Source organism: Orbicella franksi, chromosome 10 (genome assembly GCF_964199315.1).
Source record: "Orbicella franksi chromosome 10, jaOrbFran1.1, whole genome shotgun sequence".
NCBI classification, from domain to species: Eukaryota; Metazoa; Cnidaria; class Anthozoa; order Scleractinia; family Merulinidae; genus Orbicella; species Orbicella franksi.
The window spans coordinates 18,001,297-18,022,793 of record NC_138154.1 but is presented as its reverse complement, the minus strand read 5'-3'; the positions used below and the strand labels follow the sequence as shown (position 1 = coordinate 18,022,793).

The 21,497-nt window shown below is 39.8% G+C and overlaps 1 protein-coding gene across 3 annotated transcripts in view; it reads left to right on the top strand.

Annotated features, from left to right (window-relative positions):
• LOC145499901 (uncharacterized) overlaps nt 1-21,497 on the top strand; it is a 71,765-nt gene that overhangs the window by 29,816 nt on the left and 20,452 nt on the right. For all 3 annotated transcript variants that reach the window (XM_081479419.1, XM_081479418.1, XM_081479420.1), the window contains exons 38-50: nt 127-198; nt 305-483; nt 1,616-1,749; nt 2,991-3,249; nt 4,022-4,088; nt 4,833-5,156; nt 5,783-5,952; nt 7,170-7,270; nt 7,508-7,672; nt 8,334-8,553; nt 9,826-9,971; nt 10,929-11,104; nt 12,128-12,375. In XM_081479419.1, the coding sequence (XP_081335545.1) occupies nt 127-198; nt 305-483; nt 1,616-1,749; nt 2,991-3,249; nt 4,022-4,088; nt 4,833-5,156; nt 5,783-5,952; nt 7,170-7,270; nt 7,508-7,672; nt 8,334-8,553; nt 9,826-9,971; nt 10,929-11,104; nt 12,128-12,375 (2,261 nt within the window). The remainder of the gene's footprint in view (nt 1-126; nt 199-304; nt 484-1,615; nt 1,750-2,990; nt 3,250-4,021; nt 4,089-4,832; nt 5,157-5,782; nt 5,953-7,169; nt 7,271-7,507; nt 7,673-8,333; nt 8,554-9,825; nt 9,972-10,928; nt 11,105-12,127; nt 12,376-21,497) is intronic.

Genomic DNA, 21,497 nt, shown 5'->3' with positions numbered 1-21,497 from the left:
TTTTTTGCATGTTTTTTTTTCTTAATTTTAGAATTAAGTGATAGTTGTTGAACAGTATTATCTTAGTAACTGATTTTGAAAAGAGAACGCTGAATTACTGACCAATCATCAATTTGTTTATGTTAGTAATTTACAGAACAACAAGATTGAGAATATCGGCCAGGAATGCTTTGCAAATCTTTCAAATCTGGGGAGTCTGTAAGTTGACCTTCCCAGTAGTTACTTTGTAGTGTTCTTACTTTTTACTTTGAAATTTCTGAAAGATCACAGTATGAGCTCACGAAGGGTACATTTATCTTTGCAGGAACTTCAATGGGAACAATCTTGCATGTGATTGCAATGTGTACAGCTCTTTGGTTGCTGTGATAAACGCTCTAAGTCAGGGTAGAGCCGCAGTGTGTGTGTCGCCGCCACGAGTTGCCTCTGTGGAATTTTATCCCGGCGGATCTTACGAGGATCAACCAGTTCAAGATTTCACATGTTGTATGTACTCAGAACCTACACGTGATACATTATTTGCACTTATAACTTCCTCGGAATGATACAGTGAAACCTTAAGCGGACCCCATATTAAGCGGACACCCTCTATTCAGTGGACACCAGTTTGAGTCCCTAAATTTTCTTCCCACACTTACTGTAAAATAAACCTGCATTCAGCGGACACCCCTGTTGAGAGGACGCGGACACCAGTATTGAGTCATTTTGTTGCACAAAATCTGCAATAAGCGGACACAAGGGATTTTTTTACTAAAAGCTCAGCTCAGACTCATTTAACATAGTCCAGCGATGTCGTTTTAAAGCTAAGTAGATTCCAGATTGATGCATTGACTGATTGGACATTATGCTATGAGCAGTGTTTGATCTTACACCGTGTTACACTGTGTTACAAGAGGGTTAATAACTAAGTATTATTGCGCACTATATTAGAACCTTTTCAGAGTAGATATCCTGTATTAAGCGGACACTAGTGAGTGTCCCAAGGGTGTCCGCGTAATTCAGGTTTCTCTGTTGTTTGGTTTTCTCTTGAGTCCGGACGTAGTTCGCCTTTGCTTTGGGAAAAACTGCAGAAGATTAAAATGGATTTCATTGGGGTAAACTTGAATGAAAAAACAGTGGCCTGATGTTTTTCAAGTATATGTCTATCTGCAGCAAAAGTGTCATTTATCGTGCACGGATGTGGCCGGGACTTTGCCATTGAAAGGCTGTACCTCAGCCAAGTACAACTCACGGCTGACAAAAATCGACTTAAAATGCACACCGCATTTAACTTTTTTTATGATTAAATCTGTCGTTGAACTCAGAGGTGTAAGAAGGAAAAGCTGGAACATTTAGAAAAGCTTTTGCTTGCTCAATTAACCGAGCTTCCTCAGCTACTTCATCAGCTGTATTAAATTAGTAACGACAAGTGAGGTTATTTATTTGGGTCCCAAAGAGTTTGTTGAATAGTGTCACAACTTTATGGCAGGTCAAGCCAATTGCCTCAATTGTATTCAAGATTATTATACCCTTCATGGGTTGTCTGTATTACGTTTCCTCATTGAATACCGGGTAATACCTTCTTGGAAGGGATTTGTTTTTCATATCCTAACATCGCTGTTTCTTACCACTTCATTAGCACCTGTAAACATATCTGCCTCAGCCCCCGGTGATTTTCAGCTGCAAGTGGACTGGGACAGACCCGAAGTGCTATATCCGCCATATTCGCTGGACAAAAATACCACGTTTGTGGATACGTGGAATATTACAGATGTAATGTTACTTGTTACTTGTTACTTGCTTTTTGTTAAGACATTTCTTATATCAGAAAAGACCTTCTTCAGCTGGTTAAGTTTAAATTGAAGGGTTTTCCCAGTAAAGTCTTCTGTCTCTTTATTACTGGCATTTTTCAGGACTGGAAAGCCCTCGAAATTAGGAAATACCTTGGAGGTTCTAGAAATCTAAAAAAAGAAATCGGACCAAATATGCTATATTCCTGGTGATCGAAATAACAACATGATACACATCGGAATGCGCTGAAGAACCACTAATTTTTGCTTTTGGTGTATGGGAAACCTAAAGCAAACTTTGGAAAAGGAAAAAAACAAAAGTTTTCCTGAAAATGCCTGCAAACCGTGCTATTTAAATCTATTTGTGGAAACGTATTACTGTGGTATGATTGGCGAAAGCTGCACCTGTGATATGTTTGAAAAATGCTTCCAGTAATCGCCACAAGAACAAATTTTAATTTTTTTCTCCTTTGCCAAAAATGGCAATGGGCAAGACCTTGGAGCAGTGTTAGTCCTGGTAGAGCACATTTGGCAAAACCGTTGTGATACATCGATGACTGCGGTTTACAAGGGAACGTCATTCCATTTGATTTCATTCCATTTTATCACGGCTTACATTACAACACTGAGTACAACGAGTTCAAGAGTTGATTCACGTTTGGAAGAAAATTGTTTTTAAAACAATTGTCCCCTTGAGCTATAATAATCAGTAACCAATGTGAAGTCAGCCATCTCTAGTTGTGCGCACCAATCAGTTTGTGAAGAGCAAACCTGTTCTTATTTTACAGCTTACAAAGTTTCGGGTTAGTTTCAGTTTATTATTGGTTTGCCACACACTAATTTCAAATAAATTTACAAGGAAGGCAAGGAAGCCCATGGACGCCAAAAAGGCTTATGTAAAGGACAACCTTCAGAGATATTAAAGACTAACTAAACGTTCATAGTTGTCTAAAACGTTACACTGGTCGTTAGTTTTTTGGACTTGTTGCGTTAATTTTTGTCCAAAATTTGAAGACAATCCAAAAGTTGTCTTGAAGTATGACCTGAACATCGGTATCTCCGTTCTCCTTCACGACTCGACATTAAATATTCGTTTTATTTCTATCTCAGTGGCTCACTTTTTTTTTAACCAGATTCACCAATGCTCAGCCCTTAATGATAAATAACAATATGTAACACTTTTTCAAACACCGTTCTGAGACGATTGCTGTGACTTAATTGCAGGTTTTACGTGTGGAGTACAATGCGACCTGTGACAGTGCAGATGCCGCCTCCCTCTTTGGCTCAACCACAAGCGATCTTTTCTTGTTTGAGCAAGCTGATGGGGTCCAGGCTGGTATTGACTATGTGTGCCATGTAACTATGACGGTAGAAGCCTTTAATGGAACAAACTTACCTGATGACCCAGGGGGACAAGGTTCCATTGAAACTCAGACCTCCCCTAAAAGTGAGAAAGCAAGTATCACCACCCTGGAGGGAAGGGGTAAGACGTTGTTGCACACTATTCAAGATATTATACTTTTTGAACTTAGTTAGTTTTGATTGAGAAAAATATAAACAGGTTAGAACATTTAGAGAGGAAGCCACACCAGCTTTAGCTGCTTTTCATACGAGACCTCTGCCCTGATCATACTGGAATTTGAAAATGTTGGTTTTCAGGGGGGAGGATAACCCGAGAACCCGGAGAAAAACCCACGGAGCAAGGCGAGAACCAACAACAAACTCAACCCACATATGACATCGGGCCAGAATGAAACCCGAGTCACATTAGTGTGAGGTGAGCGCTCTCGCCACTTTGCCAACCTTGCTCCCCCCATATAGAACATGTATCAAATGCCTGAGACAGTGTTTTACATATATTTTCCAAGCACCTCAAAGCTCGTCACAAATACCCCGCTGCGCGTTGTCTTTTTAACTTTCTTCACGTTGTCTGGAAATGGGGTAGAACATGGTCTCTCGTGATTGATATATTCCTTTTTTTCCTTGATTTATTATATATTTGTTTAAAAGGCCGTACACCATTGAACAGCAATGTTACAACCTCCCCAGGATCTCCACACCACGTTGAGAGCAAGAATACAAATTTATCTTCATCGTTGAGTTACAGAATAAAAATGGTACAATGTATTCTGCGTATTTGTATAATGGATTGTTTGGCGGAGGGGGGGGGGGGGGGGAGTTTGTCCCAGACCATTCAAAAGGTCAGTGTAATGGACGATTTCACTTATCTTGTCTTTCTATTTCTGTTTTCATAGCTCCTGTGACTAATGCTTCCCTAAACAGTTCCAGTTATTACTTGGACGTTACCTATTATGATTTCCAGTAAGCGAATTACTCATTAAAACAGGTCGCTTTCTCAGTATAGACAACTTTTGTGCTGCAGCAGTCATTTCTGCCGATAAAAAAAATGGTATCTTTAATTTGTTTGCCCTTTCCTTCATCGCAAAATCCCTAAAGTTGAAGAGGTCCTTTTACCCCCAAAAATATAAAAAGTAATATTTGTGTTGATCACAACAGTGATTAAACTTGTAATTTAAGGTACACTAATCGTATGCTACTATGGACAAAACGTCTGAACAGTTTGGTAGGAGGTCAATTTCTTTAAAGTATGTGAAATATACGTATATATATTTTACCATTTGCCCATTCATCATGCCTAATATAGTGTGGAAAGAAAGTTCTGTGCAATAGCCCAGGGCTAGTAGAGTTTCAGTCGGCCTGGTGGATGTTGTCCCCATTTGTCCGATGGGCCATAAGAAAAGCCAAACTTTTTGAGAAAATACTGTAAGAGACAAACTTTTGTGAGGGTTAGTGAGAATGACTTTTAGGGTGGTAAATCACAGTTAGAGCTTGCTCAAAGGGCAAGCCGGATTTTTTTTTTTGTTTGTTCTTGTTTTTTTGGTCCCCTGTTTAATAGTATTATAAATTTTCTTTAGGTTGTTTGATTTTTTTCGCGGAAACTACGAGGTAATTCCGTCCTTGGCTTTCTAGGAGATAATAAGCAAACAGAATTTACAGTTACGTTACTGCCTCAACGGACTATAACACATGCTTATTTCCTTTCAGGTTTTCCGATGGTGACTTTACCGGTATTGGTGCGTTCAGGGATGACCTGTATCAGAATCCTCAGTATGTGCACAGTCCTTATGGGAGCTGGCTGGCAATATCAAACAACCCAACTGGTGACAGTTTTTCTCAGTGGTTTAGAAGTGATTCAGGCAGAAACATACATTACGAAGAGAAACTGGAGCTGGGGTTACAATTAGAGACAGATTCTAACGGCAATCCAGTGTTTCGGCATTTTAACGACGAATTCTTTCCAGTAGATGGCCGTGGATGGGGAGCTGAAGGACAGCGTGACTGTTTCACCAATGCGCTCAGGAATTATGGGTATGTTTCAGGCCTTGTGTAGTTTTTGTGTGATTCACCCTGTCATGTGAGAGGCGCTGATGACTAACGTGTAGCATGGGTGATGGATTATGGTTCATGAAAAATGGAGCGATGTAAAATGTTTGTAGAGAACTTCTCAATTGAGTGTCGAAAGTAATCAGGCAACAGCTTTGGTTTCGGTTTTGGTTTTACTACGGTCTGAGATTGGCTGAGTAGTCTAATTGGTAAGAATTGGATTGGTTTTGGTTTTACGTAACTTAATTGAATACCGCACTATTGAAAATAATTATAATTGTAATTATAGTTATATACCACACATGGAAGATGGTGCTCTAGTGATTAATTCGACGTAAAATTTGGCGGGTTTGAGCTCTAGCATTTCACGTTATTTTTATGTAACGTTCTTCGTCTTTGGTAAAATACCTTACTTCACTCAAGGTCTCTTTAGTTGGATGTTTAAATGAATACCATCATTTTGGAGTGAAAACTTCCCATACCGATACGTGGTTGACAGACACCGCATTCAGGGTCAGAATTTTTAACCTTAGTCACTTCATGCTAACGAATCCAGAACAAGCCCTAGTTCTGGGAGCCATTTGGCTCTATCCACTGTCTTCTCTTTTCAGATTCACGACTGCAATACGCACAGCTTTCAACTTCTCTGGCAACGAAATGTTAACATTCTCTGGCGGCGAAGAGCTGTGGGTGTACATTGACAAGACACTTGTGGTGCAGTTATTTTCTGATCCATTGGACTCTGATGTTCCATGCCGCACTATCAGCTTAGCAAACGTTGGTAAGATGTAATATAAGTGTAGTGTGCCATTTGTCAATGACGTACAAGAGGAATTATGTCAAAAATAATTAGGCATAGCTCGAGCGAAAAATTACTCAGTCTGACAGAAAGTTTTTGATATGAAACAGAAACTGGTGTGAAGGAGTTGATGTCAGATCAATGCGAAAGCATTCTTATGGGGAATACGGCAAAAATAAATCAATCTATTTCCCCCTCGGCTCATCATCGTTACGTTCCAAAGTCAAGATCATCACAATTAACTCTCGTATTGTCTGTATTTTGAATTCTATTGGAATTCTGTCAAGAGTTTTACCCTTATAATCGTTCATTCCAGTGCGCCCAAATTTAAAATTGAAATGTATTAATTTTCCAAGTCTCTTTTGTCACAAGTGCGAAAAAAAAAGGCGGCCAAAAATGAAATACTGACGTTATATATTAAATGGGCACATGCCGTGTAGGTTTCTTCCACAGAGAAGGAGAGCGACACTGACCATGCAGTTGTGGATTAGAGAAACTAGCCACCCAGGCGATTAAAGTTGTACAGTGCGCGTCTCTTGTTTTATAAAAGTCGAAAAGTGTGATTTCATGTGTTTATTAATGTTACGAAGTCTCTGTGGAATACAAAGCACTTATGATTCCAACGTCTGAAAGTGTGTTTTTGTCACCAAACGGTGTCGGCATGCACTATTTAACAATTAGATTATGAGCTCGAGAGCGAATAATCTAATTGTTTTAGTAGAATTCTAACTTAAATTAACGCAAATAATGGTTTCCAAATATTTTTCGACGCATTATTGAACTTGACGCTTTAACAAAATCGCACGTATTGAATTGTCCTTGGTAAATTTGCCGTTGTTTACGCGCGCGCACCGGTTTTTCAATAATTTTAAGTCAAGAACCCGTTTATGTCCTTCTTTTTGTCTTCTCAGGAATATAATTATTCATTTACATCTAAACTTTCTTCCAAAGCTTCGGAAAAACGATAAAAACGTCGCATTTCGTGGACGACCGACAGCTACTGCATTCTAATGGCTGATAGTATACGAGTAGCTCAGCCAATCAGATTGCAGCATTTGCATTAGTGTACTAGTAAAATTCTACTAATATGTTTTATTCATTTATGACTTTAGTTCTTCCTTGTACATTTCCAGAATTAGCTTATTGTTTATTGTACTGCAATCAATAATCATGTTTATCTACTGTGTTTTCTGTTTTAGCTGGTAACGGATCTATAGTCCCTGAAGGTGGTTCAGTTATTGGTGGAAAATGCCAAGTCAGTGGTTCTCTTCCAGCAGAGACAGCTAGCCTGTCCCTAAGGGTAATGTTTCTAATGACATGTGCGCTTCTGTGTCCTGTTTGTGGATGTGTTTACTTGTGTAACCCAGACTAGCCTAGCGTAGCGTAAGGTAGCCTAGCTTTCTTTAGTCTGGCCTAGTCTACCCTGAAATATATTAGACTAGTCCAGCTTAGTCCATTGTAGGCTATCTTAGTATAGCTCTAGTCTAGCCACTCTCGCATTCTAACCTCTAATAGTTTGTCCCGGTGTTTATTGCAGATCAACGAGGCATACCGTTTAGATGTCTTCATTGCTGAGAGATTCCGTTGTAAATCACACATTCTGTTCCAGTCGAGTGGAGTATCATTTCTGCTAGATGACGCCCGACCTGTAGACTATTTTGCAGTAATTAGCGAGGATGCACATGTTGGATCTCTTGTGCAGGTTAGATGTGTGGCCGATAAGTGCACTTGTAACAGTTCCAATTAAAACGTAGCCTCTTGCGCAGCTATTCTTTTGGCTTGTATGATCCAAAGGAACTTCTGCTTAGGAGGCGATGTAGCGCATGTATCCCTTCCAAAATTTTGGCTTTTACGTGATAAGATATCGTTTCCATTTGTGTTTAAAGGGAACGAAAGTGATACCGAGAGAAATTGCAGTCGAAATCATGTACACCTCTCTCGTGCTTAGCCTTTGCAATCTTAACGAATTAAACATTCAGTTAATCGAGTAGATTATGAAAAGTTCGTCTACTGTTCCACCTTTTTTCCGGCGACGTTTGCGCTTTGGCTTTTGCTTGTTTCAGTTTATTATTTGCGTTGGTTGTGATTGGCCAAATGTTGAACCACATTTGATAACTTTGCTGCACAGTCAAACCTCTGTCCTCATTCCGGCAAAATAGGGACACCTCTATTTTACGGACACTTCACTTAATTCCAGCAAAACCAGAATTAAAGTAATCCTTTCCTCTGTATGACCGCATCCATAAAACGACAGTCAGGTCCAGCCCCTTTTTGTCCGTATTAAAGAGGTTCGACTGTGCGGGGTACAGAAGTCATAACATGACAACATTCTCTAATAAATACTTCCTTCTTGCGTGGCTCAGGTTTTCAACGTGGCAGACGATTTCTCCTCTGGGCCGTACAATGTAGACATCCTTGAAGGAAACGAGCAAGACAGGTTTGAAATCCAAGATGGAACCTACACGGCGCCCAATGCCCCCGTCACTCCAGCTCCACCCAATTTCATTCTTGATGGAGAGACGATTTTATTGTGTCCAAATGCTACTGATGATCCACTGACTCCCATACCCAATATAAATTCAGGTAAAAATATGATAAAATTAACTGACTAACGTCCTGCGAACGACCACGGAAAATACCCAGAAAACTTACTGAGACTTTTTAGGCGAAGTGTAAGAATAAGTTCGATTGTTTGGTGCACGAGATATCATAGACCCATTTCAAACGTGTAAACAGAATCGACACGAGCTAAGGTGTTTGTGTAATTTAGCTTCGCTTTGTCGTTAAGCAAATCTTAGTGTATTTCATCTGACAGAAATAATTCTGTCGTCACGGTTTCATTGGTTTATACTTCTCATTGCATTTCCAAACCGTGAGTATTGATGAAAGGTAAAGGTAAAGTCTGCATACGAGCCAAGTGGCCCATCAGGCCGGAGTTTATCCCGGTTTCAGTAGCATGAGGCGACCAGGAGCATTTCTACTCCCCCTTGGATGGGATGCTAGTCCATCGCAGGGTTACCCACCAGCATTAAATTCGCCGGTACCCATTTATACACCTGGGTGAAGAGAGGCACTGTGAGAGTAAATTGTCTTGCCCAAGAACACAACACAATGTCCTCGGCCAGGGCTCGAACCCAGAGCACTCGCTCCAGAGTCGAGCGCACTAACCATGAGGCCACCGCGCATCCCATAGTATTGATAAAGGCCAACTTAATTTGGTTTGGTGTTTATGTGTACCAGAATCAAAAGGTGTATAAAACGGTTGCTTTCTCGAGATTACTGATCCTTTCACTCTTTCAACCCTTAAAAAAAACCTATTTCAAAATTGAATTTCTCTTTTCTTTTAAAGTAAAACGACTAGCACCAAATAATATATCGCTCAATTGCGTTCACTTGAACGAACACGCTGTAAGATTTTATCCGCAGCCAGAAACGTTTGAACCTCAACCTCCTGAGAACATTAGCACTGAAGAAGTTTTCATTTGAATGTTCGCATACTTGGGCTTCTCTCAAAGACAAGACATTTTCGCCAAATTAGTTGGCGTGCGGTTTTACTCCGTCCGAGACAGAATCGATCACACCTTATCAATATAATACCTCATAACTTAGTAAAAGTGAATTCTGAACGTCGTAAACAGTTCGAATCCAGAATATCAGTGGGTGTGTGTAGTGTGATAGGCAGCCGGTGCTATTCTTGAAATAGAATGTTGCTGGTGTCTGACATTTTGACAACGTGAGGAGAAGCCGTCTTCGCACCGAAGTGAAAATGGTGCGCTCATTCTCTGGTTGCTGAGGTGTCTTTGTGTGGATTTCTTAAGTAATTTTGCATTGCAAACTCTCTGCTATATTTCACAGGTATTCAATCATTTACTTCTATAACCACGTCTAACGCTTCGCTCACGCTGAAAGCTCTTCTGGACTTTGAATCCAACCCATCGTATGAATTATATCTGAGAATTACGGACATTAACAAAGGGTGGACAGGGAACATTACAATCAAGGTAAACAAATTTTGATCTATTTTTTTTCAGAGTCAAATCAAACCGAACTATATTTTAATTTAATTCAATTTAATTGGCCGTAATTAGCTTTTCTCGAGACTGTCTACATCAAGAACTTAAAGCTTAGTCTTAATAAGAGCCTGAGGATCAAAGCCTCCAAATAGTTAGATATCTTTTTGATGTGTTTGATTACATCGTGCTATGTCATTGCTTGTGTATACGCCTAATTATCCTTGATATATAAACTGTCCATTTGTTTTGATCTAGCCGCTTGACTATGACCTCCGTACTCTGAAATAGAGCCAAAATATAGTACATGTATAAATCTTTTTTTTTTTTGCACTGTAGTAAGTCAAAAGTTGGTTTTCAACAAAATTATCAACCCTTGGACTCGTCTTCTTTATGTTGGATTTCATAGCTGTCGATTGACAGACCTTCAAATTTTGTCGTCGTTTGTTGGAAAAATAGGTCAAACATAAATTGCAAATTGCACTTTGTACATTTACTCCATTTACTCACCTCTGAAAATCTGAAAAAAATACATCTTCAATTTGGGGCCGTTAATTTCCCTCAAAGCCGTTATTAGGGTTGTCACGCAGCGCTTCTCCCCACTAGTAGGGAGAAGCGTTGCGTGACGACCCTAATAACGGCCATCAAGGAGACTATGGGGCCGTACGATCACTTCATGCATGTGAGAAGGTACTTAGACACTATGTTTGCACTGTTATGGCCAACCGTCCAACTTCACACACTTTTTAAAGGGTCAGCGTACGGTTTTCATGTTCACTGCATGCTTATAATCAAGCTAAATCTTTCCCAATCTCAGCCATTCTTATTCCTTTTTGGTTTACTGTTTTCTTTGGTGTTTTCTTTGTAAGTAAACCTTGGGGTTGGACATTACCTTGCACGTCCCGAAAAATAACTCATTATGTCATATGCATATTTTGTTTGGTGCAGGTTATTGTTGAAGATTACAACGATCACTGCCCTTTCTTGGCAGAGGTCAATATAAACCTGGACCTGGAGCCCATTCCGCCGCTTCAGAAAGATGCATTCTTCACCGCTGCAGCCACTGACAGAGACAGCGGTCTGAATGCTCAAATCAGATTCAAGGCCAGCGATCCAGAGAGAATGTAAGTAAAATACCCCAAACTCATCAGAGTTGATCTTAACCCTTCTGGCTCATCATTCAAAGGATTACATCACAACTTGTAATTTAAGCGGGGGCTACACTAGACAGGAGGCCATCTCCTTTCTAGGACTAACGTGCAGAAGGATATTGCTGGGTTATATTCCAGCACTTTAAATTAACTCGAAGTTAATACTTTGCTTTCCATCTTTTTTCCCCCACTGTTGCATTGCGCAACTTTGCATTGACAAATATACACTTCACAGTGAAAGGTTGCGTGGTAACAGCTATTGTTTTCTATTGGTTTATTGTCATTGTTACGGTTGCTTTTTCGGAGGTCTGAGACTCCGTCAACTAAGTTAACCCGTGTTTGAGTAGTGCTTTGAACATTATTAATGAAGGTCGTCCTAAGAGTCTGAGCTTACAGTGGTTGTTTTTGTTTTTCATTACAGCATTCTCCATCGCTTTTTATGTGCAATTTCCCGGATATTTTTCAAATCACCCAATTTCCAGCAACGTTGTTGGGACGAAATCCGATAGGAAATCGAACATTTTCAGTTTTTAATGGACAAAAACCTTGTAACAGAATAACTTTCGGTATATTACAGTCCTTTTGACCTTTTCTAAAAGCTAAAGATATAAATAGTTGCCTGATATAGCACCAGAAACAATTTTCCATGGGAACTCGAGAAAATAAATGTCAAAGTTCAGAGAAATTGTGCAAACACAGGTAAAACTTCATCATCAGTTTCATTTCACCAGTACTTTCAAGTGTTTCAGATGAACTCAGTCAAAATTTGTTTTCGACATTTGTTGTTGTTAGTAATGATTTCTTTTGAGAAGATATTTAAAACAGTCGCACAGAAGTCTGCAATACGGTGTAAATAACCTCGGTGCAAAGTTTTTTTCCGCTTGTTACTCGAACTTGTGTGGGATTCTTTCTTAAACTCTTTCCTCCTGAAAGGACGTTTTTCGATTCCTTATCCCTGCTTGGTTCGACTGTATCATGTCGTTTTTCTGTCAACAGACCCCACATCAATTCTACAAAGTTCTATGTTCAGAATGGTACTGAGGTAGTATTTAGTAACAAAACTGTCAAGTGGACATACAAGTACTTCATATTTGCGGTGGACGGTGGCTCGCCCAAGCGAGGTGACCGCATATCCGTGACTATCACATTTGATGCATCCTGTGAGACCACTGGAGCCATTGTGCCTGATGCCATCACTGGGGAGGTCTTTTTCAGAGCTCCTGGGCTCACAGGCTCCGAATATCGTAAGTCACTCCCATATCTCTGCTTAAGTTTATTCAGAAGCTTTGTGATACCTGTTTTGCAGTGTTGTAACCAAGGAATTGGGCGCCGTTTTGTTTTTCCGTGACCTTCGACTTAAAATCTAGTCGTATGCTAAGGGTGAACAATGACTTCAGTGACGGTCGCTCTCAGTGTAGTAGACCGTTACCAACTACCTGAAGTCTTTGCGTGCTCTTTATAGGTAACCTCTGGGTGTCATAGCAGAACGGTTCATTGCAACAGGCCACACGGTTGTAACCTGTACAATATTGGCACACTACATGACATTATTGTGGTTACAATAAGTCGTCTCCATTTTTAACTCGTGATTATGATAGCAAGTGACGAGTTGTAGTGGCTGATCAAATTATGCAAATGACATGCAAGTGAGAGGTCGATCTTTCAGTGAGTAATAGGCCACGTTCGATATATCAATATTCTAACATGGATCCGAGTCTTTCAGGACAAACTTCTATATTTAGTGGTCTTTCCTTTGTATCCAAATCTCGTGTGGGAATTGAGAGACAAAAGAATCTTTAAAAAATTGCAATTTTGTCCTGAAAGTCTCGGAGCAACGTTAGAATATTGATGTATCGAACGTTGCCTGTTAACGAGTGATAGCGTAGGTCGGAGTGATCAGATTACGCAAATGAATGAATTTACGAAAATGAACAGGGGAGTTAGAAACCCACTTGTAATTGTGACGCCGATTCAAATTGTTTTTGAATCCATGTTTTCCAAATTCATTTTTATGGAATACGAGAAATGCAATTATTGAAATGTTTTCTCGTTTTGACTTCAAATATAGTTCTCGTTATCTACTGCACGGCCAATTGCTTTCGCTTTCTGAAAAATGCGCAAAAAAATAACACCGAATTATTAATCTTCAGCAAAAATGCTAAAAGATTGCCCATCTGACATTCATTTTTTACTTGACGCGACAACTGATGGCTGGTTGGCACGGGCGCGTTTATCATTCCTAATTCCAGTATTACATCCTGCTTACACAGCAAGCCACCCTTTCGAACACACACATAACTCCTAACTACCTATGGAACAATTTGTTTGTAACAACACTGCGAATTCTTGGCTAACTGAAGTTTATGCTATGCAAGCAAGATTGCTCTGCGATTCGGGCGACGTAAATTTTTCTCCAACTGTTTCTCGTGTCAACAGGTTTAAGTCACAAACATCCAACTATTTTCTGTTTCTTAATGCACCTCGATCACAGTCGCAAGGGAAATTAAGTATAGACTTTTTTTCCTTTGCTTCTGCTCAATAGGTCAAATCTACTGCAAATACAACTATAAAGCTCGCTTTTTTCATCCTGTGTTCGTTTGCCAACCACAAGCACATTTTAAGAGGGCGAATTTTAACTTGCTTTTAGCTCGAAAAACAAATTATCGTATATCAGTTCTGAGACTTTTGTACACGGTAATCTTGCTTTTTGTCCTGATATGTCTAATTGGTGCTAAATTAGCATAACTACGGCGAGGTTAATTTGCGCAACAATTCACCATCTGAGCTTCATTAGAATACGTGTTGTCAAAAGCCATCCGTTTTTTTTAAAATTTATTTTCAGCGAGTTAGTTTCCATTTCGGTTTTGTTGCTTAAGTTCTACAAAATTGAAGTGGATTTTAATTGTAATTTCTGCTTTGAGGAAAGGGAACTTTTCGATTTAGGAATTGACAAAAGGAAAAATAGAATTCTGACATGCGTTGCTATTCAAATTCAAATTTAAATATTGCATTTTGAAGATGGACATTTCCAACGCAGCTGAGGTTCAGGAACATGACATCTTTGCATGACACAAAAACTGCTGTCGCATTTACTGCTGTCGCATTTACTGCTGTCGCATTTACTGCTGTCGAAAAATAGTTTTCTTCTATTATTATGATTAAGTTGCGAATAATTCAATTCAGTATTTTGGCGTGTAAATCGAAATAACCGTAACTTGCTACGTCAGCCTGAGACCGCGTCCACACTACGCCGACGAAATTCGTAAACGCAGCTACGGTCAGGCCTACCGTCCACACTAATCCGTCACGAAAACGGAGCTTTTCGATAACGTTCTTCAAACAGGAGAAATTTGAAAACGGCGGCTTTGTGTTTTAGTGTGGACGGAAACATTTTCAAAACGAAATGATATTCCCCTGAAATGAAATGATATTCCCCTGCTCGAGTTTTCCTCAAACGCAAATACAAAATGACCGCTGATTGTTGTGTTTTCAAATTTCTCCGACATAGTGTTGACGGAAAACACTTGATGCGTTTTCAGAGCGAAACCTCTCCTTTTAAGTTCCTCCTGCGTTGTGCAGACGGAGCTTTAGCTTCATTAAAATGCATGTAATAAACGGTCAGCGTCTTCCTGTCTCACGGAAAACTACTTATATTCAATTTTTCTTTTTTCAAATTCATCAACCAAAATCTACAAGAGATCTTTATTGAAAGTTGCGGTTTCGTAAGAAAGTGAACGTCCCCTACGAATGTAAAAATAGGTCCGCAATTCGTACTTGTGTGGGATTTCAGTCAAATAAAAGTTGATGCACAGAGAACTTGTAGCTTTACAGTGAATATTTATTCATTTTGTCATGTTGTAGTGGTGAATGTCGAGTAACGATACCGTAGAAACCTAGATATAAGAACCCAAGCTGCAGACGAAAAAACGGTTACAGGAGAAACATGTTTTGGACTTAAAGCCAGGAAATTCGCTCTCTTAGGGTTCGGTTACACGGCGGAGCTCTTTTTGCCGTGGTAAATGATCCTTTTACCACGGGATGCTGCATTTAGTGACCATGATCAATATTTTCAGACGTAAATTTTTCGTGGTTAATACCCATGAATACGTCAAAAAGATCACATGAAACTCCCTTGACATTTAATGTGGTAAGTTGTAATTGTTGTTTTGATGTCCAAGGTATAAGAACAAATCACGATTCTCCGTTTGACATAAATACGTAACTGCAAAGGAAAAATGGTTTTTCTGCGTGTGACATTATTTTTTACCTTTGCAAAATCAGAAATCCCGTGTAGAAGTTGGCTCACACCGTATACTAAAACCCAGCAAAAATACAGTCAGCAGACATATACTTGTAGGCCCAAGTTATTCGGGGGCGGGGGGCTGGGGGGAGAGTCATTGAATACAAACACATTTTGCAGGTTAGGCTTGTCTTTCGCAACAGGGGCGAAAATAAATGACATCATCGCAAAGCACGTGCAAACGAGACGGTTTGGTTTCTCGATCACTCGCTCGTTTACAGTTGTGATTCTGGACCGTGCAATCAATAATAACGTGGCCTGTTTGGTCGTAGTCTGCATTGCAGGCGTATTTTGGCGAGCGAGCGCATTTTGATAAGGCGAACACTATCTTGGGAGGCTTGGGGAAAGACGAAAAGGCGTCCTGGGTAGTAAGAGTGAGTCTAAATGAGGAGTAAGGGGGTGGGGGAGGGGAAGGAAAAATGTGTTTGCCGGTAGTCATAGGCCGTTCGTCCAGGAACGGAGTCCGAGATTGGTGCGGTGTGGAGCTAATAGATTGAAGTTTGCCAGTAAACTGCAAATCGATATATTGCAGTCGTACGGACCCCCAAACCAATACACAGGGAGACTTGCTGCTGGTGCATTGGTACGTACTAATTTCGATTTCCTCTGTGATGGACTTGCTTTCTCCAGCGTTTCGAGGGTACGTTGGCTGCCTTTTATATTTTTACTTGACAAAGATGTATTGGTAGGTTTGAGATTTCCGGCCACAGGAGGTTGCAGGCCGGATCAAAAAGTCGCAGAGAATCTTGCAGCAAACGCATTAACCAACTTGACCACAAATTTCGGCCAGCACGACTCCAAGGCAATCCTGCCGCTTTGGCGGCTTGAAAAGATTTTCCGACAAAGAATGGCTTTACTTGCCAAAATTTCCAAACTTCACTTTGAGAGAAACCTTGTATCACTCGCGGTCTTTTCAGACATTTATACGCCATGTATAACAATATTATTCTCGCCGATGTTTGCCAGCCTGTGGACTCAACTCGTCCCCAGGGCCTTCTCCACTTTTCAAGAGGTTGCCTGTGGGCTCTCTCTGCCTGTGTCCAGTCGAAATTGTTTGGAAAAGTACTCTGAAGCCAAGATATGTAAGAGTAAGCCTAAACCAAGGAACGGCAACATAAATGTTGTCTATTTTTATTCATCAGCCGAAGTATTGGAATCAGTCGCTAGTTGCACGGAGTTTGTTTAAGATAAACCAAGACGCGATTGCAAATGTCAGCTAATATTCGTGCTTCCAGCCTAGAATACTGTATGTAAATTACACTTCTAGAAATACGTTTTTGTGCCTAAACATGACCAGCAAATGTGAAAATGTTTAGCATGAAGGTTTGAAGGCAAATGCAAATATTTTAGTCCTATTACACTTTGTGAGTCTACAGAAACTGGTGCCGCCACGCAACGTATCAACAAATCACTGACGGTTTATAGAGGGGACCCCAACTTGCTGACCCTAAAAATGCAGGAAAATACTGGACTTTGTCATTATGTTATATCTGTCCTTAGTATATGGCTGTCACATCTCACGAGGACTGGGAACTACCGAATTCACGAATTTGATTGGCTGAAATCGATATTGACCGCGGTCTAGATTTTCCCATCTAGACCGGCATCTAGACCGGTTTCATTTTATGTTGAAAAAGTAGCAAATTAAATACAAAAATTTTCACATTTTCTTTTATTTCTTTCTGAAACATTTATAGAAGTGCCAAAAATCCTGATGACAGAAAAAAAGTAAAGAGGACGAGCAAATTTCGGCAGGTTTAAGTTAAGCAAATCGCCGTTCGCAAGCAAAATGTCAGCAAACTAGTTACATTAAACGAGTTAAAGTTTTCTTTTTTGCCATATAATAAACATCTTATTAACCGAACTAAGTCGGTCTGTATGGGAGAATCTTGACTTCGGTCGTGTGTACAGACTTCACTGCGTTCGGTCTGTACTCACGACCTCGGTCAAGATTCTCCCATACAGACCTCCTCCTCGGTTAGTAAGAGCTTAGTAAAACTTCGGTTGTTCATATAAAAATACTGATTTTAGCAATAGACGGGAGTTGAAAGTAATGAAATCATTCAAAGTATAAATTTTCTTCCGGCGGTTGCAGACTGCGCGGCGTGACACTGTTTGCTAGAATTTTATTTTCGGCGGAAATTGCCGGGATTTTCAGCTGACCGAAGCAATTTGTGACATAATTTGAATATGTAATTGCAGACAGTTCTGTCTGAGAACTGGAACTTTGTATGATTATTCCTTATTCATCCTAGAATTTCGTGCTTATGCAAAAAGAAAGCGAATGTTTACCCACCTCATAATAAATGGGCGTAAAAAATAAACACAGCTGAGGGTGTCTCAAACATTAAGACCTAAAACCTAAAACTCCCTCTGAATCTCAAAACCAAGTCGAAATTCGCCAAAAACAACAGCCGATAGGCAGTTGGTGGCTACCGCTCAAAAGCACACTCAACCTCGCGATCGTTACCAGGGTCCTCTCTCTTCCTAGTGGAATCCAGTCAGATAGAAACCACGTGACAAACACTTTGCTCTCGTCTACAAATAGAGAAATAAATATCGCAGGCCCTGACAAAGTGTGGGAAGTCCCACATTCCCGTTGACATAAATGAGTCGGGTTTAGTTTTGAGCATCACTATTCCCATGAAAACGAAGATATGCAGTAAAACAATAAATAGTACATATCCTTAGGTATATTTTAGACGATCAAGTACAAAGATGGGGAGTCTACTTTTGCGTCTGCCATAAAAATCTAAGTTAGAAAAAGGTGCTGAATTATAATTTTTATTTGAATAACAACAAACGTCAGGATTCTAGTTCACTAACTTCGCTTTCCTCTAAAGCAGAAAACGATTCTTGAATAGTTGATATTGTTCATTAACTTACTCTAACAGCAGTGTTTGTATTCGTTCAATTACGGTCTTCTAGTTTCGACAATTTTGTTCAGTTTTGACTTGGAAATACAATTTTGCAGCATACCCATGATAGCGTGTCGAATTTGTCTCATCCTCCAGCAGTAAATAACAGGATTTAGAGAGGAATTAAGGAACACCAGGGTCCCTGTGTAAAAACGAAGAGCATTTAAAGCTGTACATGACGGACAGATGACAATGGCAACTGTAGCGCAATACTTTGGCAGACAACAAGTTAAAAACACGAGATATGCGTAGATTGTACTGATAGCAGATTTTCTCTGCCTCGCAGCACTTTCTACTTGGCTATTTCGAGCTACTTGTATTTGTAGGACTTGAATTTGGTCTGTGTGGCGCCGTGCAACGAAATAAATTCTGCAATAAGCAACGGCTGTAATAATGAAACAAAAGCCTACAATAGCAGTGATAAGCCCGTTAGCTAGTGAGCTTACCAAAGAAAATAACGGAAGAAACACACTCAGAACCCAAATCGAGAACACCGCAACTTTAGCACGCTTGTGAGTCACAAGTTCCTGATATCTGAGATGTAGATGAACAGCCAAGAATCTGTCAACACTTATGGCCACAACAGTCAAGAATGAAGCGATAAAAAATGTTAATCCAATGACGTTCAACGCGGTGTCCGTAGAGGAAGCTGATGGACGGATCATCAATGCGATGTACAAGGGTTGAGCGAGTAAACCAACACCAAGATCCGAAACAACAAGACTCAGGAGCAATGTTTTTAAGGGCTTTGGCAATGACGAAGTTTTTCTCATGGCGTGAATTGTTAAAACGTTCAGCATGATGGCGGTGTAGGCTGTGAAGGCGTTGAACACACAATTAACGACGAACGTCGAGTAGAGCGGGTCAGTTCCATTCATTATACAGCTTGAACTTTGGAAAAAGAGCACTGAGCGATGTTACAGTAAAATATTCAAAACGTATCTAGAACTAGGACTGATGAATACGAGTTCTAAACTACCAGCTGTTTTCATATAAATTTAAATATCAGTTCAAAACAAGTGACCTTTTGACATTCCTGTGTAAATTAATGACTCGGTTTTCGTTGCTCGCATCACTTTTGCCTGGAAAACGGAGATATGTGATAAGAAATAACTAATACTTAACCTCAGATATATTAACGACGTTAAAGTGTAAAAATCGATAATTTTATTTTGCGCTTTCCATAAAAATCCAAGTTAAAAAGGTGTTGTCACGATTCTAGCTTTCCTTTTCTGATTTATGAAATCAGCGTCCCTAAGTTCGCTTTTCCCTGAAGCAGAAAACGAGTTTTGAGTAGTTGCATTTCTCGTTTTCCAAAAAAATGAAAGTTGGAAAGAATGCGTTGAATTTTAATTCAATTTGCATAACAACGAAAGCTGGGAATCAAAATCTCTATTGCATTTTCGAAATGATCCTTGTAAGTTCGCTTTCAGAAAGTGTAAATTACATTTGAGATGTATCATTTAAAACTGAAGTCGATTTTCGAACCTGATAAACAACTTAGAAGAAAAGCGTTACTAGAAAACAGACGGCTTTTCTGGCTGAACATCTCGGATGGTAAAATGTTTTATCATAATATAAATTAACCATTTGTCAATAACAAACTATTTGCTCTAAAAGCAGTACGTGATCAATAAAGTTCCTTGTCCTTTAATTAAGCTTTCACTTGTTGTCATATTGCTGTCACAGCCTCAGTTGTCTGGGATCTGTCCATTTGGAAATTGGCTATTTTGGATAGAAGAAATGGTTAATTAGCTCATACGAGTTAGCATGAGACCTTGAGACCGTAAGAGCTAGTCCTTATGACTTAGTCAGGCTAAAAAAACCCTGTTGTTTTCAGTGGATGTAAAGAGCAAACGTCAGCAAATATCGAGCAAAATTTAAATTATATCATATTTCATATCTACCTAAGGGATGAAAAAGAGAAAAAAAAGTCGATTTTTCGGTTTCACACTTAGAACTTTAAAACTTGATATTCAGACGCTCTTTTCAGTATTTTCCCTTTCGTATTTTCCGTTTTTGTGTTAAAAGATCACTTGTTTTGAGCTGTCATTTATGTTTACGTAAAAGCATGTTCTTTTTTAGTTTTCGTATTCACTAGTCCTAGACTCGAAGCGATGTAATCTAATGCAATCAGACATGAAGCCGAATGCAACATGTTTCTCACTGAAATTTTTAACAATGGCGAACACTGTGCAGCTTAAAAGCATTGAGTTCATATATAGCTGCGTATTCGGAGAGGGAAACCGTGAGGTGGTTGCTTTATGTCCTCTCACAACAGCTAACAAGTACTCATTTTACGAAAGAAATCCGTTTTCTAATTTGCGTTAAGTTGTTTGTCTTTTGAACACGTCAATTAAAAAGCTACAAAACGAAACTGGGTTTTCTATTGTTGTAGTTTTCGTTTTGGGGTAAAGTTACTCAATTCTTTTGATTTCCACAACTGAAGCGGCACAGAAATTTTGACTGTCTTCCTATACTGGTGTTTTTGTCTCGCGGGAAATGGTGACGAAAAAAAAAACTGAATTGTTAACTAAAGCAAGAATATGTAAACAAAGAAAAATAAAAGCAGGTGCCAAGCAACAGCAATGCATTTAAAATGGCTGGCAATAGTTTTATTAGTGCAATGAATGAATGAAATCTGCGTAGGAGCCAAGTGGCCCATTAGGCCGGCGCTTATCTGTGGTTTCTGTATCATGAGGCGACTAGAATTATTCCTACTCCCCCCTGGATGGGATGCTAGTCCATTAAATTCACCGCCAGCATTAAATTCGCCGGTACTTATTTATACACCTGAGTGGACTGGAGAGAGCCATTGTGAGAGAGGCATTGTCTTGCCTAAGAACACAACACAATGTCTTTGGCCAGGGCTCGAGCCCGGACCGCTCGATCCGGAGGCGAGCGCACTAACCATGAGGCTACTACGCCTCCACAATGAATGAACGAGGATTTTTGTGATAAGTCGAGTCCAAACACCCCGCGAGAAGAGTCGCTTCGATAGTCGGGACATTCTTTCCTATTTCCCGATTTATTTAGAAAAGATCAAAGCGACTTTGCTCGCAGGGTGAAGTCCTAAGGACAGAAACATCGACATCAGAATGGCCCTCGACTCGCTAGGGGAGACGTAAGATAAATGGGGATTTTGTCT